The sequence below is a fragment of the Crassostrea angulata genome, chromosome 9, assembly GCF_025612915.1.
Source record: "Crassostrea angulata isolate pt1a10 chromosome 9, ASM2561291v2, whole genome shotgun sequence".
In the NCBI taxonomy this organism is placed as follows: domain Eukaryota; kingdom Metazoa; phylum Mollusca; class Bivalvia; order Ostreida; family Ostreidae; genus Magallana; species Magallana angulata.
The window spans coordinates 6,642,203-6,659,647 of NC_069119.1; the positions used below are offsets into that span (position 1 = coordinate 6,642,203).

Genomic DNA, 17,445 nt, shown 5'->3' on the forward strand with positions numbered 1-17,445 from the left:
CAAATATTGGAATTTGTTTTAAAGGGGCATGGTTATAATTTTGGTCATTTTTTCTGTTTTTATTATTTACAATGCTTTAGGAGTGCATTTTTAATAGTTAAATGGCATTTGAGAGTCAGTCGTAGAGTTATAAGCAAGATACAGAGCTCACAATTCTTTGAAATGTAAATAAGGTTCGTGCCCTGTTTTTGTTAAAATAGGTTCAATATACCTGTAAAAAATCCTTTCCATGCTGATTTTGTATCTTCTTATTCAATTTAAGCATACATACAATTCTAAAACGGAAATTTTCACTTTAACTATCAAAATCTAAACAAAAGCTTTGTTTACATAGCAAAGAACTGTAAGCTCTGTAACTTGCTTATAACTCAACGAATGACAGTCAAAGTTTGGTTGCTTATTAAAAATGCTTTACTTAAGCATTGTTTATACAAACATTAAAATCGTAAAAATAATTTTTGACCAAAATCGTGACCATGTCCCTTTAAGGTGTATGCAATAATGCTGTTATTCATTTGATCGAGTTTTAAAACAATTTGCTTCTCTTTCATAAACTACTATATAGATTCTTCACTTTTTGCAAGTACTTAGTATCGCAATTCAACCGTTTTGCATCTCATCGAGGGAATATCACGTACAGAACGCAGATTTTTAATAAAAATCTCCAATTTTTAAGTTATTTCAAGTAACAACATATGTGGGTGATATTTGAACAATAATGTTTTATGCCTAATCATATCATATCGTTTCGAATGTCAGTATGTCATTCGAGGAAATTCAGACGCAACCCGTCTTTGTCAACGTCCCCGAGAGACAAGGGACACAATCCTTAAACAAGGCTTTCGCCAAGCAAAAGTTCGAAGTTTCATTTAGTTAAAATCTGTCAAAAAAGTGAGATAATATTTAACGTGTTTGATTAGAAATCTTCTTTAATCCTGTGGTGGGAAAATCCGAAATGATGGTTTATTTTGTTTATTTAATTGTGAATTTTACGTAACTTATGATGCTGACATGAAAAAATAATGTTTATCGTTCAATTTATAATAACACTTACTTCTTTGAACATTTCTTTATGAGAGACTCCTATAATTTCTTTAAAACCCTCCTTAAATGCATTCTTTGTTTTAGAATATTTGAACGCCACGTGCAAATCTGGAAGTCGCCACTCGATAAAACTACTATTTTTTTTTAAATTTTTAACTTTATTTTACTTTTTAAAAGAATCACATGACCATTTTTGCCTCATAGGGACTGATGATGAATTAATTACTCATTCCTTTATACGAAATGATAGTATTAATGATGATCAATAGAAATTGTAAGTAGTTTTTCTTAATCTTGAAACTATATGAGAATGAAAATGATTGATATTACTTTGATTGATTTAAAATCTCTGTAGTACAACTTCCAATAGTTTATAAACTTAAAATCACGAATATTTCATGTGTGTATCATTTGGGATTTCTCCTTATAGAGAGGAACCGTTTGGGTATATGAACATTATCGCCTAGAAAAAAATTCCAACATTAAAAAAAGATTTTTGGATTGCTTTTTAACAAGTTGATAGCATGATGCAGAGCATGGCAGTGTACGAGTAGTCATGGGAATTACAAACCGTCTCAAAAACAGATTAAGCTGATTGGATCTATTTTTTTGTTCTCAGATTAAGATTAAGTTTAGTTTCTAAAATATACTGAAACTGAATCAGCTATCTTGCTTAATTCGTACATTGGGTACCCAAGCTTTTTTTAAGGGGAGGTGAAATATACACTTTCTAAAAAGAGGGGCCAACTAAATTAATAGGTATAAACAAAATTTAAGATTTCATTAAATATCATTGAAACCATAATGATATTAAGTGAATTTCATTACAGGTTTATTATTGTCTGAAAAATAGCATTGGAATTCATGCACTATATATATGCACACTCGATGACGCACAAATTCAAATGCACGATTAGTTTAGATACACATTTGTAAACGTTGCTATGTATCATAATTATGCTTTTTTGCAGTGTCTGGATCAATAGACGATTCACAGCGAATGTTTCTGAAGGACTATATTTTAAGGAGATTCCAAACCAATGAAGAGGATATACCGTACGACTATTTAATTGGTATTTTAGATTCTTTCAATGCTCTAAAACTGTCAAAGATACAGTGCTGCTATAATAATTTACTAATCATTGCAGTAAACTATAGTTTGCGAAAAAGTAGTACTAAAAGATTTGAAATACGAAAATAAGAGCCAAAAGCTATTGCTTAGGACGAAAATGTTCCACAAGTTCAATACTTAAAGGGGATAGTCGTTGGCATAATAACTTTAAGGGTCCTCAACACACCTGGAAAAAGTTCTGCATGCAAGCCTGAACCTCTAAATAACTTAAAAGTATAGGTTTTTAGCATGTGTTTGACTTGAAAATTACCCTCAAAAAATCAATTTAGGGGTATATGTTATGCTTTAATTTTACCGATTTTCATGAAAATAAAAGTCCCTGCAGTATTCGAACTTGGGATCTGCGGGTTGGTAGACCAAAGCAACACCCATTGCACCACAGAGATAAACAACAAAATTTGGCGTTAGAAACTGTTTTACAATGCTCTAAAATCGCCATATTGTGACGTACGTCATATAAAGTAGAAGTCCGGGTGTCAATGATCCTTAAGAAGAGGGCTAGATGATTGTGACCATTGTATGCTCAAATATTCTCCTTCATCAGAGCTTTATATAATACACTAATATGTAGCGAACTATTCAAATTTCAAAGCTGAAATATATAAAAAGTTTATTATTTATGATGGTTTATAATTTAGATATATCATATATAAAAAAAAATAAAGGAAGACCTTGTGGTTAACTTTTGACCATCTAGCCTTCCTAATCCACTGAAAAAGAAGAGATCCGTTTTAAAAATGTAGAAAAATATTACCATTTTACAGCTAAAATATGTGAAATATTTATTAATTAAACGACACTGTACACATGGTTAATTTCGCTTAGTGTTATTTTCACCCTTCTTCACTTGCAAAGTTGTTTTTCATTAGAGATGATTTGAGCAAATGATATATACCTAGTCTTAAATTCGCCACCAAGCTCCTCAATATTGAATTCTTATTCTTTGTTTTTATTCTGTCTGATTTTTCTACAGAGAACATGTCTTTTCTAGCAGGCCTAAATGTGAAAAAAAAATAAGTTATTTTTCATTTTTTTTAAAATTATGATTAACTTATATACTAACCTCTTTATTCATTTAAATCAATTTAGTCTTAATTAAATCATTAATTGATAATGAAATAACAATGGTTATCAAAAGATAGTACATGAGAATACCTGGTGGTGAAAACTTAATTGTAGACAATTGAATGATCGAAATAATTTTCTTTGCAGATATGAAACAAAAAGACCAGCCTGCTTTGTTTGTTATAGAAAAAGTCCTTCGCCCAAGGGAATACGACGTCACACGACAATTAGATGTGGCTGTCGACAAAAGAGCATTCAACATCCAGGGATCAATACTGAAATAGATTTCGTAAAAAAAGTCTGAAATATACAAAAACAAAGCGCATAGATTTTCATTCCAGTCATGAAACGTTTTGATGGTTTTGTATTTATAATTTTGTTTGTTTTTTTTATTCAAGAAAAACGATAAATGAATACTTTTTATCAAATTGAGAATTTTGATAACCTCTATACCGTTTGGCCTTAGACCAGGTTTTATCAGTAGCTTATTGCTATATATTTCAATATTAGGAGGGAAAATCTACAGGCTTTACGGAAACGGAAACATACTAAATCTGTAACCCAGACCCGTGTTTGCTTTAATGAAAGCAATAAATGATTATAACAACAATTTTAATTCGATTAGACTCATAACACGGATGTCAAAATTGATATCGACAGCATTATGTTAAGTTAAGAGTTGAATAGTTCAAATTGAATTGACATAACTGTTGCTTAATCTTAAATGGGCTTAATGGAGGAATAACTTTGCTGAAATGGCATTATACTGAATTTCAGACATTAAAACAATGTTTTTGCTCAAGCGGATTCGTGTTTTTCTTCAGTGCATGTTTGTTATTCAATTAGTACAAATAATTCAAATACATTCAGGTAAGCTTTTCTTCGGGAATATGTTTTAATTTATTCAGATATATTTTGATTTGGATTTCAGTTGTGTTTTAAGGGGGTTTTTGGGGGGAGAGCTTAAAATAAATGTGTTTTATGTCGTTAGAATACCTTCTCGTAACATTTTTTATTTGCTAAAAAATTGTATTATTTTCTTTGAAATTCAAATATTGATATTTTTTTCTTCTAAAAAATTATATTGTTTGCTTACATTATGCACGCACTATATAACGTTTGCGTTTAAGGTACACTACACCCAGACTTATACTTTTTCAGACACTACGTCACAAGATGGCGATTTGAATGTTTTGTTAAACTAGCTGTTCATATCGTTGATTGGGTTTGTTTATTGTCGTAGCTCAGTGGTTAAAGTATTGGGCTTCTGAACCGCAGATCCTGAGTCCGAATCCGCCTGGACGTTTTGTTCATGTTAACTGAATTACATTTTTGAAAATGTAATTTTTCATCCAAAATTGTACATTTTTTTGCTTATTTAACTTATATACTTCCTATCCATCATGATATCTCTCATAATCAAGTAGTTTTCTGTTGATTTAAAAAAATATTTCAGGGTTTATTGAGCCACTTTAATTTGTACCTCGCAGTCAATGATTGCTACTTATACAGGGAAATATTCGTCCCAGTTTTCGCCTCTTTTGCCTTCACTGTCAGCGAGCAAATTTAAGAATGGACGATATCCAATGTCTCAAATTATTTCTTTCAAAAAACAACTATGTCCGGGCATATTCAAGTTTGGGCAAAACCGTTTGCAAGGAAAGAAGTGCGAAAAGAACACGGGGCAAAATAACTCTGTGTATAGTATTTATTTGCAGTTTAAAGAGCGATATTGACTTTTCTACAAAACTTCAATTGCACATGTACTGATGGAAGAGTTACAGAAAAATCAAATATGAGTTAAATGTCGTTAACATTACGGTGGTCATCCTTTTCATCTTTTTTAACTGTATCGGTTAGGACAATAAGATACTGGAAAAAGAAGAGTAAAAAGTAGAAAATAATATGTTGACAGTAATCTAGTCTATTATGAACCAAGAAATAATGAAAACATCATTCAATTACAATTAAATAGCATTTTGCAATGCATTTTATACAAAATTAAGTGTTTTTTATTCTTATGGTGAAAAAAAGATTTTGCTGTTTATTGTTTGGCATTGAAATCATCACATTTTAATGTTAAAGATTGTAACAAGTTCAACTTGGCATTATGTACAAGGTTCATACTCATACATTTATTATTTTTTTTATTCATCTATATACAGTGTGTTCGCTTCAAATGTTATTTTTTCATAACCGTTGCAATTGTATTGATCGATACAAACGCTCGAACTTCAAATGGTGATAATTAAAAAACAGAGAAATGCAAAAAAAAATATAGCAATTAAAACTCTCGATCAACAAATGTTGATAAATAAAACTACAGAGATATGCTAAAAAATGCAATTAAAACGCCCGAATTACAAATGCTAATAATTAAAAATACAGATACATGCAGAACAAACTGTCAACCATTAAAACAAATACATTAAGCAAAATACAAATTCATAGCAGAGCAACATGGACCTCTAAAAATAGAATTGGGATCAGGTGCCCGGGAAGATAAGCATCCCCTGCCAACCGGTCACACCCGCCGTTGTCAATATCAGCGTGTGTCTTAATGAAACAATGTACTTGCTTTCAAGGTCTTGTATCGACCATAGAACTTGCGTAAAGATGATTTTAATCGATGTTCTTGATATTCTTGTTCCACCATGTTTGTTAGTAGCTTGCCTCGTATTAGAAATTGTTCGTATGTAGAGTGTTCTCCAGCATAACGAATAAGCTGAGAGACATAAATCCCATAAGCAGGTGATGATGATGATGATGATGATGATGGTGTAAATAATTGGCTCGGTTCAGTTTCATGTTTTGACTGACGCCTTTACTGAACCTCGGTACACTGTTAAGAATTCACACCTGGGCGTTCTATCCAAACTTTGCTATCTTTTCTTGGTTAAGGAGGTCAGCAACTGAAATAATAGTAATGTCAATCATCCGAAAACAACTTGGATACAAAGATGGGGACCTAAAATGTTCATTTATTTTATTTCTGACCCATGTCACATGCCATTATTTTTAAAAATAGGGCCCCAAACAGAAATCGTAATTTCCTGAAATTTTTGCTAAAATTTGACATGCATGGAAATTGATAATTTGAAGAAATCAAACACATATTTATAGTTTGAACTATTATTTAGTTATGATTTCAATAAAGTATGAAGTTGAACACATGTAGTGACTATCAAAGTAAAATCTAAGTCAAAGTTTAAAAATTCTTGCTTTACTGGTTGCTTCAAAGCCAGTACATAATGAACACAACAACAGATGTTACAAACTTTTGGAATAATCAAATTAAAACACAAATTATAAAAATTGTATCAATGTCATCTTTCCAAAACTTTGCATACACTGTACAAATATACATATATTTAATGTCTCATTTAAAACTAAAACAATAAGGGGTCACATTTCAAAAATTGGAGATATAGCGTGAAATAAGCTAATTTTAGGCCAAAATTGGAGTTTATTTATCTTAACTTCTATGATATATATAAGCTAAATATGCCAAAATATATTGATAGGTTTATCAAAATATTTTTCAAATATTATATTTTAGAACATCATGAATAAATCGTAATACACAAACTATTTGGTCTCGGTTGTGTGTGTCGCGCCCGCTTTTATTTTGAAGCTTAAACACAATTCTGGTTTGAACATATTTTATTGTATATTTACACAATGGGATTGGGCACAAGTTCAATAACTTATTATGCCCTCTCCCTACAAAACTATTAACAAACATAATACAATGCATATTAAAAGGTCACATATTTAAAACAGATGCAATATATATGACATGAATTACTAAAGTTGCTAATGGCACTATAAAATAGATATAAATATATAAACACACTTCTAATAAGTAATTACGATTTCAAATGCATTTCCCTCTTTGACATTAGGTTTTAACTTATTATCAAGCTAATTTGTTTGTTTCTATTTATACAATGTACCTTCGTTCTTAATATCTTAAAAAAAACAATAAGGCTCTCCTAATAGTCCTTTCTTAGTTCTTATCAACGAGCATTTCTGCGCACAAGCATTAAGCTTCCCTTGAATGATTAGCGATAAATCAATATAAAAAATACCAGCTAGCCTAAGAAACTCTTGGATAAATAATAAGTAGGGTGTTTTATCTGCAAAACGAGCGATTTTGAATATCCAGGTTTTAAATGCAACAAGCGACCGAAAATGGTATAGAAATTTTGAACGGCAATCTGAAGACTCCCGAGATTCTGCAAAGTCTTCTGTTCAAATATCAGGCCAATGCGAATCTCTACCACGATTAAAAACTTATTTATCTCCCTTAATATATTCTTTCTCATGAATTTGTATTATACCGAAAACAAAAATGGTAATATTATATAATCATTATAAGATTGTGGGCGAAATATGAAGATTTATTCTCCCAGAGAAATCGTAATATTCCGGGGGTATTTCCCTCACAACCATGCAATTAATTATTTTTTATATTGAACGATATGTGATATTAATAATACATTTTGTTCTCATTGTTTTTCAATTCTAGTAAATCAATATTTTATATACATGTAGTGAATGTTTACCAGTTTCTTTCTGTATCAGTTATTTTTATATATAAAGGATTTAAAACGATTTTAGTATTAGTAGTAATTAGATCGTATGCTCATCCTCAGAATCTTCATAAGCATGGAATGAATATTCGAAAGGGTAGGATATGATGGAAAATATTTGCAATGACAGGGAAATATAAAGTGTTTTGTCCATGACACGTGACTTTCTAGAACTAATCAGATATCGCATTTTTAGAATAATCATATTGATGTATAATTAAATATTCTATTTTTGTTGGTCAAATATGACCAAACATTTATCAAAACAGGTACAGAAAAAAATATTTTAATAGACATATTACTTAATGCATAATGGTTCACATTAGATTCTATCTATTGCAGAAGACATTCCCCTTGCTTGTCCGAGTGTTACTTCGTTATACATTAGAAATAGGTGTTACTGGGTGTTGAATGAAACACTTATTTTTGAGGACTCGCATGCAGTCTGTCGCCAGAATGGAGGGGGGCTAGCAGAAATTCCCGATCGGTCAGTAGAGGATCTAGTTATCAAAAAGTTTGGGTAGGTGCTTCTTTTAAAATAATATTTAGATATCTAAAAATTATACATATCAATACTTATTTCAAAGGACTTCGTTGATGAAAATGTTTATTGAAAACATATTAAGTTTTAATACAATAAAGGTAAGTTCAGATAAATGACTATGTATTCAATATGTACATGTGCGTTACATTGCATAAACAATTTGTGTGTTCCTCTTTGTTTCGTAAAAGTAAGTTCTAATTATGTTAATCCTCCATGTGTGCCGCTCATTGTACAGAAACATTTGCCAACTTCAAACATTTATTCTGGAATTTACGGAAGGATCTTTGCATGCACCTTTCCGTGAATTTACATGATGGACACGGTATGGTGCTAAGACTTCAAAATTTTTGCAAAAGAAAATCAATTGTTTTTGCAAAGATTTTTGTATTATTAATTTCTGTCCGATTTGTTTTACTTAATTAAATATCCAATTTGATATACTGCCCATCTAGCCATATTTTAGAGGAGAGTATAAAACAAATGTATATATTCATACGCTTCAAATGATAAATGGGAGCATATATGAACGAACTTACCCTACCTGCTAATTGCAAGAAAATACTAAAAATGTCCAACAGAAGAACATATGTCTCTTCAAACAGTTTTTAATAACTTGGAAGATTACCTGTATAATATTCATAATTTCATATTCAGAGAAAGCTGGCGACGGATTGGAGTTTATAGGACTAAGAATAATAACACATTGATAAATATGCTGAATAAGACCCAAGAATACACTCATTGGGAGGTCGGGCAGCCAAGTACTTATGTCTATGAGGACAGTGTTGTACTCACGAAGCAAGGTAATGTTCCGGCGTAAATGATCTGTTGTACCTTGAAGACTATAACAGTTTTTATCTCGCTAACTCTACATTAAATGCACCTTCTGATTATCTCGCTAACTCTACATTAAATGCACCTTCTGATTATCTCGCTAACTCTACATTAAATGCACCTTCTGATTATCTCGCTAACTCTACATTAAATGCACCTTCTGATTATCTCGCTAACTCTACATTAAATGCACCTTCTGATTATCTCGCTAACTCTACATTAAATGCACCTTCTGATTATCTCGCTAACTCTACATTAAATGCACCTTCTGATTATCTCGCTAACTCTACATTAAATGCACCTTCTGATTATCTCGCTAACTCTACATTAAATGCACCTTCTGATTATCTCGCTAACTCTACATTAAATGCACCTTCTGATTATCTCGCTAACTCTACATTAAATGCACCTTCTGATTATCTCGCTAACTCTACATTAAATGCACCTTCTGATTATCTCGCTAACTCTACATTAAATGCACCTTCTGATTTTTAAGACAGATACATATTGGCCAGAATAAGAACTGCTCAGAAAAATACAATAATGGTCGAACATTTTATCATACTACTTAAAGCTTGAAATTAGCTAATTAAACGTTTCGTGCATTTTACTCATACATATCATACATGTATCACCCCCCCCCCCCCAAAAAAAAAAAAAAAAAAAAAAAAAACCCAGTTTTTCCTTTTTACACTGAAAGCAATATACAATAACTTGAATAAGGGTGAACATACATGTATTTCGAAACGATCGAAATTTAATTTGTTCTTTTACCACCGAAGAAGACGTTGGAATGTATATAAATATTTAAATAAATACATGTAATTTAATATATAAGTAAACTCTACTCATTTGTTTTTTAAATATATTTTTACATTATAAAGTTTAAGATGCCAACCCCCATGCTTTTAAGCAGTTGCTTGCAATTAAGGAAATGCCTACACTAAAGATATTAAGATTGTAAGATTGTAAAGGTTTAAAGAAGAAACAATTGATAATCTACAACTTGATTTTAATGCATTGAAGTTGATCTTTTTAGTTGAATGCAACAAATTCCAACAGGCAGTTGTGATAGGCTGCATAAAGCAATCGATAAGATTGATTGTTAATTTTTTGAATGTTATAGCAATTTTCTCTGATACTTTTGATCTATATAAGCAGGTTGGCGACTTATACCGAAAAACTTTGTGGCAAAAGCAGTCTGTTCTAAAAAAGGTATATGTTTTCAAGGATTTTTCTCAACGTTTTTACACTTAAAAGTGTAGAATCATTCTACATGTAGCTTGATGATATTTCTTATTTTATTAGTAAGACTGTTCTTAAAAAGGAATGTCTTCAAGGGTTTTGGTTTTTTTATTTCCATTTTATTAAAAACGTTTTGGGTTTGTTTTTCTTTTAAAATTATCATTCTACATGTAAATAAAACTTAATGGGTAATATTACGTAATCAATGTGAAATTACAAGAAAGACAGTTACTTGAAAATTAAAACTTAATGGCTATCGTTATTATTTGCAGTATGTACGTGCCCCTGTGAAAGAACCAGAGACCAAGTCGTGGTCAACAATTCTGTGTTGCAAGCAAAGATTAAAGCCATGAAACAGGATCTTAGCGTCAAAACAAGAAAACTATCCAGAACGTTACGTAAAAAGACTTCCGCCACCGACGCCCGAATTTCCTCCGTTTTAATCGGATCATCCTCCGGTTTGATATTGTTCACAGCCATTCTGAGTCTGGCGATTCTTTTTGATATGTGTCAGAAAAACTGGCGCTGTGTCAACTGTGCATTACACTAATTTTAGATATGAATATAAGAGCGGTTTTGGTTTGATAGATCTTGTGCTGTTTCAATAGAAATGAATTTCTTTTCATCATTTTATATGAAAATTAAAATTCCTTTCATTTGAGTCATTCTTAGTCTTTATATTTTAAAATTATTCAAAATTTGTAAGCTGAATCAGGGATTTTAAAACACCTTTTAAAGGGGCATACGCATCTTTAGGAACAGTTTTTTGAACCCACACAAAATCTCTTTTTCTGTTTTCTTGCATTCATTTAATAGTTGCACTATATATATCTGGTACATGTATATAATAAAATGCTACACTGTTGATACAAAATAGAGCTGTGGAGTTGAATATCTTTTTATGTAATATTTAATTATTGTTATGTACTCCTGTTAAAATCAATTACAATTCTTTTTAATGTTTTCATTTCAATTTTATATCTTAATAAACTCTCTCTCTCTCTCTCAAACTCTCTCTCTCTCTCTCTCTCTCTCTATCTCTCTCTCTCTCTCTCTGTTTGTGAGTAATTGTAAGTTGTTAATTATGCATAAGTCGTTTTAAAAAAAATGTGAGGAAAACAATTTATTGTTTTTCAAAATAATTAGTTTAAAGCATTTATCAACAACAAATGTTAATTGTTTCTAATTGCATATGTTTTTGGCTAAACAGATTTGAATGGCAATAAGTCTTCATTGATTCTATGGACATAAATCCTTTCTCACAAAAAACATTCATCATTTCTTCCTTTCAACATAAATATTGAATATAAATTAATTAAAATTGATAAATGCTTTGCTTTGATGTTTTATGTAGCTTTTTAAATCATTGTCTTTCTCAGACTGTATGGCATACGACTTTAGTCTTCAGTTTTTCTCAGAATTTATAAATCCTAATGGAAGAAGAACAACTGATGTTAATATGAATGTCCTAATTCTGATTATTGTTTGCGATTTACCGTACTTCCTATCTTCAGAATACGATGGTAATGTGTTCATTTATTTGTTATTCATATCATTCAAGTTTGAATTTGTATCTTAACGTTAAATTTATATGAAATAACAGCTTATTGTATTGCAATGTCAGTATACATTTAAGGTCAAGATCTAGTAAATGAAAGGTGCCTTCGTGTTTATGAAATTCAAGATATGAATTCTTTCAATGATGCTTTATAATAATAACTGTGTTTGTTCATAGGGTGTACCGGGTCCTAATTTTTGCTAAACACAATGAAAAATCATGATTTATACAATCATTTTCTATGAAATGGGAAGGGTAAAGGTAACAAATCTTGGAGTTTTTGTCCATTTTTTGACTAATAAAATATATCTAGAATGCCTACAGTCTCTCCAAAAATGACGACATAAAACAAACTCTTGACCTCCTCTTTAAAATGGTGTCAAATTGAATATCGGTACCAGGATTACTTTACATTACCATGATTTAACGTATGCCAAGAAATTCTTTAATTTTCTACATTAATGACGTAAAGTACGGGAAAAAGATTCTTCAAATCAATTATGACATGGTAATGGTTCAAGCACCAAAAAGACACTCTGGAATCATATACTAGATCTTGACCTTAAGCATTGAATCACTAATTATTTTAAGTCTCATAACTGCAGCAATGTGCACATACAAATTCAGTTAACCTCTGGCCTGCATTATGAAAAGAAATATGCAAACATGTTTGCAGTTATGAGACAATATCTTTAAAAACAAATGATTTAATGCTTACATTTTATTACATTTTTAACTTCTTTCCTTACCTGCAATGTAATTTAAACCTTTAAATCCTATATTATCTTAAGAGTAGGTTCACATTAATAGAAGAGCCACTTTAACAGCCAATAGCGTAAACTTTGATTTAAGCTTGTGACATTGAATTTTACAACGTTCACGATTTGTGACCCAATAACAAAATTCGTCATTTTTATCTTTAAGCACCCTGTCTGTATTATGTTGCTATAACTACAGCAGCTTTCCAGACATGATACATGCAAAAATATGTAGAATGCAAATATTTCTCAATATAAACCATAGTTTTTTTTTCTTTTAATTATATTTTATAGAATTATGTGTGCCTAATGTGCTTTTGGTCCTAGTATTACAAAACCACATTGCTTCGATATGAATATATAATATAGAATAAAATATATGAGGATAAACACAGGTTTTGGAACGTTCTATGGTTTCATACTAACATATATGAGTTACAATTGTCATTGAGCATAATGCTTCGATCGATCAAGGTATAAATTAAATATTCGTTTTAATAATGTACATATAACACAATCACCTTAATCTGTGATAATTTGTTGTAATATTCTGCACAGTAGAAAAATTTGAAAGTTGTTTCATAAGAATTGCCATCATCCGAAATAAGAATACATGTATGCGCATTGTGATACTTTATTCTTGTATGTGATAATTCTTTAAATACATTGTTTTATTTAAATGTTGTATTTGTTTATTTATAATGCGGTTAGCTCCAATTCCAAGTAAAATGTTCTCTTCGAAATAAACGACAACTTTGTAGAAACAGTTAGTATCGTTTATACCGTAAACATAGAAATATTTGTACCTGTTTTCTTCGATTCTTTCGCTCTCGTTTCCAAAGGGCACTTTTAAGACTGAAGATTAATTTGAAAAAAAAAGTATTAATTCATAACTGTGTCTGGGTGAATTCATGTTGGAACAAAACTGTTTGTAAGTGAAGATGCATGGGAAAAAAATGCATGGCGCGCGCTAAAATAAGTCTGGAAAAATACACAGTACCTCGGAATCACCTACAGATCTCATCACACGTAAATTTAGTCAGCATGGTTATTTGGGTAAAACGAGATAAATATATATATATATATATATATATATATATATATATATATATATATATATATATATATATATATATATATATAATGCATCTTGGCGTCTGATTCCGAAACTCATGTCAGTAGAATCGATTTCGTTTAGCTATTCCTGAAAGCTGTCCAGCAGGCACTGAGTTTTACATTGCTGGCAAGTGTCTATGGCCTGTAAACAACAGAGAAAACTTCTCCGCAGCGCAGGAGGAGTGTGGCTTATCTGGTGGGGTACTGGTCGATGTTCAGGACCAAGAAACAAATGAAGCTGTCAAAAGCATCATCAAGGAGAAGTAAAATCAATATATTTTATATTATCATAAAATTACCTTTGCGTTTCCAAAATTGCGAATCTATTTTATAGCTTGGTACGTACATGGAGTCTGGTTTAAGTAAGTTTTATTTCCAACCGGAAATCAGAGTTGAACTAAAAGCCGACGTAATTAAAAAAAAATACAGATTAAGTAAGATATTGTAGAGTTAGTTAGATATTGTAAACGCTAGGCTAGATGAATTCAGAAAAAATAAGAAAAGATAAAAAATTCGATACACTTTGGAAAACATAATTATATCAGTCAGCAAGATTAAATACGGGTTGTTCGGGTTTGAACCTATGAATATTTGTTCCAGTTTTACTTAATTCACGGATAAACTTTGTTGTTTTACAAATATATATGTTTCGTTTCGTTTATGCTGTTTCTTGATAATGTGAAATCAAGATTTAGAATTAGTTAGATATTTTACATGTATTAATTCTCATGGCGACGCTAATTTTTTTTTGTGAATGTTAGCAAAGAATTTGCGCAAAAATGTTCAGTGATCTCACCAAAACTAAATGATTCATTCTATATTTTAGAAATTTTAATCATGGGGCATGGATAGGAGTACATGACATGACGGAAACATCTCGATATACAAATATGTTTAATCAGACAATTCAGTTTTCAAACTGGACGGATATTGAACTAGACGAAAAGGACAAACAATGCATCAAAGTTGAATGTGTTCAGATGGACACGGTCGGCAAATGGATGGATGTTTGTTGTTCAAACAGTCTTCCTGCAATTTGTTCCAAACAATTATTACGTAAGTTTCTACAAATATATGTACAAGTACATGCGCAGGAATGCTCTATGATAATGTTTTGATCAAAATTTCATATTTCCGTTCTGAAAAGTTAAAAAAAAAGCATTTTCTAGAATCTTATCATTATCATTATTTAAAAATATTTGTATTTGCTTATTATATATGTATATATCTATGCAGTGTGCATCGTTCCGATCCTCTCGAATTGACGTTTAACTGTATTCCATCTGTATCTCAAACGACCGTGTATAGTGCGCCACCAGCGCTCTATAGGGTCCGGTCGTCATCGAAAGCAAGATTTTTGTCTTGCTTAGATGGCAGAGCGGGCTTGAAGAGGTTCCATAGGTCTTGAGATTAAGTGCCGGTCGGGGCGGAGGTTGAGCTTCAATATACTGAATAAATATCTAATAAACTTGAAGATGAAAAATTAAATAAATCTAGTTAGCAAATACTGGTAATTTAATGAGAAAAGTAAGATTGTTAACTTGTTGTTTATAATACATGTATTAAGGTTTTGATAATCTCGATCCGCGTTTAAAACAGTCGCAGTGCTTTTTTTCAGAATTCAATACGTCAGATGTTACGAAAATATCTAAACAAACATCGGCATCACAATCAACACAATTGACAATGCAACAAACTATGTCACAATCAACACAGTGGACAACTATGGGTCAATATTCAACAAAACCGACTGAACAACAAACTGCATCACAACCAACACAATGGACAGAACAACAAACTATGTCACAATCAACGAAATCAAACTTAAATTTAGCATCATCTTTAACAGTACAAATATCAACTACGCTGGCTGATGGAAGTTCGACAGCAGACGATATTCTGACTTCAGGGTCACAATTATCAACGGTTACAAATGCGACGCAGCAATCATCACAAACGGTTGAATCAGCATCTGTAACTTTGGACTCTACAGGTCCGACTTCAGAACTCCCATCTTCTCCACAAATAACGAAGACAACAGAACCATATTCTTCAGCCACACACTCAGAACTCACTCACACCTCACAATCAATGACAAATTCAGATGAGCAATCAACGACATCGAAATCGTCAACTGAATCCCAAACAACGCCATCAACAAAAGCTACAAGAGGTCTGTATTCTGTCTGAACTCTTCTTTCTACCTTACATGTACGATTTTATTTTTTATGAAATCATTTCCATGTTTTACCATTCCACCATGTCTAAACGCAAAGATCCTTTAACAAGTACCGATATATACCTTGTTTTGTGCTTTTGCAAATTTTGAATATCATGTTACAATATTGTCATGCTGTAAATTTTGAATTTACCGGGTGGCAGTAAATACAAAATTTACAACACAATTATAAATATTGTATTACTGTCACCCGGTACATTCAAAGTTTACAACATGACAATACATGTATATAAACTACAACTGACTGGATAATCTAAACTGACCCTATTAAAGTGGCATGGTCACGATTTCGGTCAAATTCTATTTTTCTGTTTTCATTATTTAAAATGCTTTAGGGAAGCATTTCTAATGATCAAATGAAATTTGAGAGTCAGTCGTAAAGTTATAAGCAAGACACAGGGCTCACAATTCTTTGTCATGTAAACAAGGCTCGTGCTCTTTTTTGTTTACATAGGTTCAATATACCAGTAAAAAATCTTTTTCAAGCTGATTTGTTTACCTTCTTATCCATTTTAAGCATAAATAAATAGTTTCTTACGTTTAACACATACATTTTAGGTCTTAAATTGGAATTTTCACTTCAACATTCAAAATGTAAACAGAGGCTTTGTTTTCATAGCAAAGAATTGCAAGCTCTGTAAATTGCTTATAACTCAACGAATAACACTCAAATTTTGGTTGCCTATTAAAAATTAAAAAAAACATTTTGGTTGTTTTAGACTGTTTCTGTCCTTGTGAACGTACCAAGAACCTACTTATCATTAAAAACGAAGCGCAGTTAAAAGCAAAAATAGACATGATGAGAAAAGACCTTGCTGTGAATAAGCCACTACTGTCCAGCTCCATTCGAAGAAAGATTTCGGTCTCGGACTCGCGACCTTCCTCCATTGTGATTGGTTCCACTTTAGGGATCTCCTTGCTAACGCTGGTGTTGGTTTTGATTTTTGTGAGCGATTTTCATCACCTTGTCACGGACATTCGGCATGGATTAAAAAATACTCGACGAGCATTGTTGTTCCTCAAAAATCACGTGGGCAATGTTAAAAACAGAACCATCTTTGCCAGTCAAGACTTTTCCGGTCAAACCCGCTCCCCAGAAAACATTAATGAGGAGCGGACCTGACCGAAAACACCTGGCTTTTGACAAGAGGAGTGGACCAAAAATTCCTCGGCACGATTACACGAGTATCAAAAGCTTTGTCTTCTGTAACAAGTGAAACTTTGCATTATTTTCAACTTATGAATTATATAGTTCTGTCTGCGAGATTTAGAATTTGATGTTTCTAACATTTATGCAACCCCCCCCCCCCATTGT

At 31.6% G+C, this 17,445-nt stretch overlaps 2 protein-coding genes across 2 annotated transcripts; both read left to right on the top strand.

Annotated features, from left to right (window-relative positions):
• The first annotated feature begins 3,529 nt into the window (after positions 1-3,529).
• Positions 3,530-11,624, top strand: LOC128162681 (uncharacterized). Its single transcript, XM_052825941.1, has 5 exons — positions 3,530-4,111; positions 8,179-8,356; positions 9,035-9,183; positions 10,376-10,429; positions 10,732-11,624. Exons 1-5 carry the CDS (start codon positions 4,030-4,032, stop codon positions 11,007-11,009), a joined length of 741 nt encoding a protein of 246 aa, XP_052681901.1. The 5' UTR covers positions 3,530-4,029; the 3' UTR covers positions 11,010-11,624.
• Positions 11,625-11,796: 172 nt separating this feature from the next.
• Positions 11,797-17,432, top strand: LOC128162672 (uncharacterized). The gene is made up of 5 exons (XM_052825923.1): positions 11,797-11,982; positions 13,974-14,154; positions 14,718-14,947; positions 15,510-16,064; positions 16,850-17,432. The coding sequence occupies exons 1-5, from the start codon at positions 11,844-11,846 to the stop codon at positions 17,251-17,253; spliced, it is 1,509 nt and encodes a 502-aa protein (XP_052681883.1). The 5' UTR covers positions 11,797-11,843; the 3' UTR covers positions 17,254-17,432.
• The last annotated feature ends 13 nt before the right edge of the window (positions 17,433-17,445 follow it).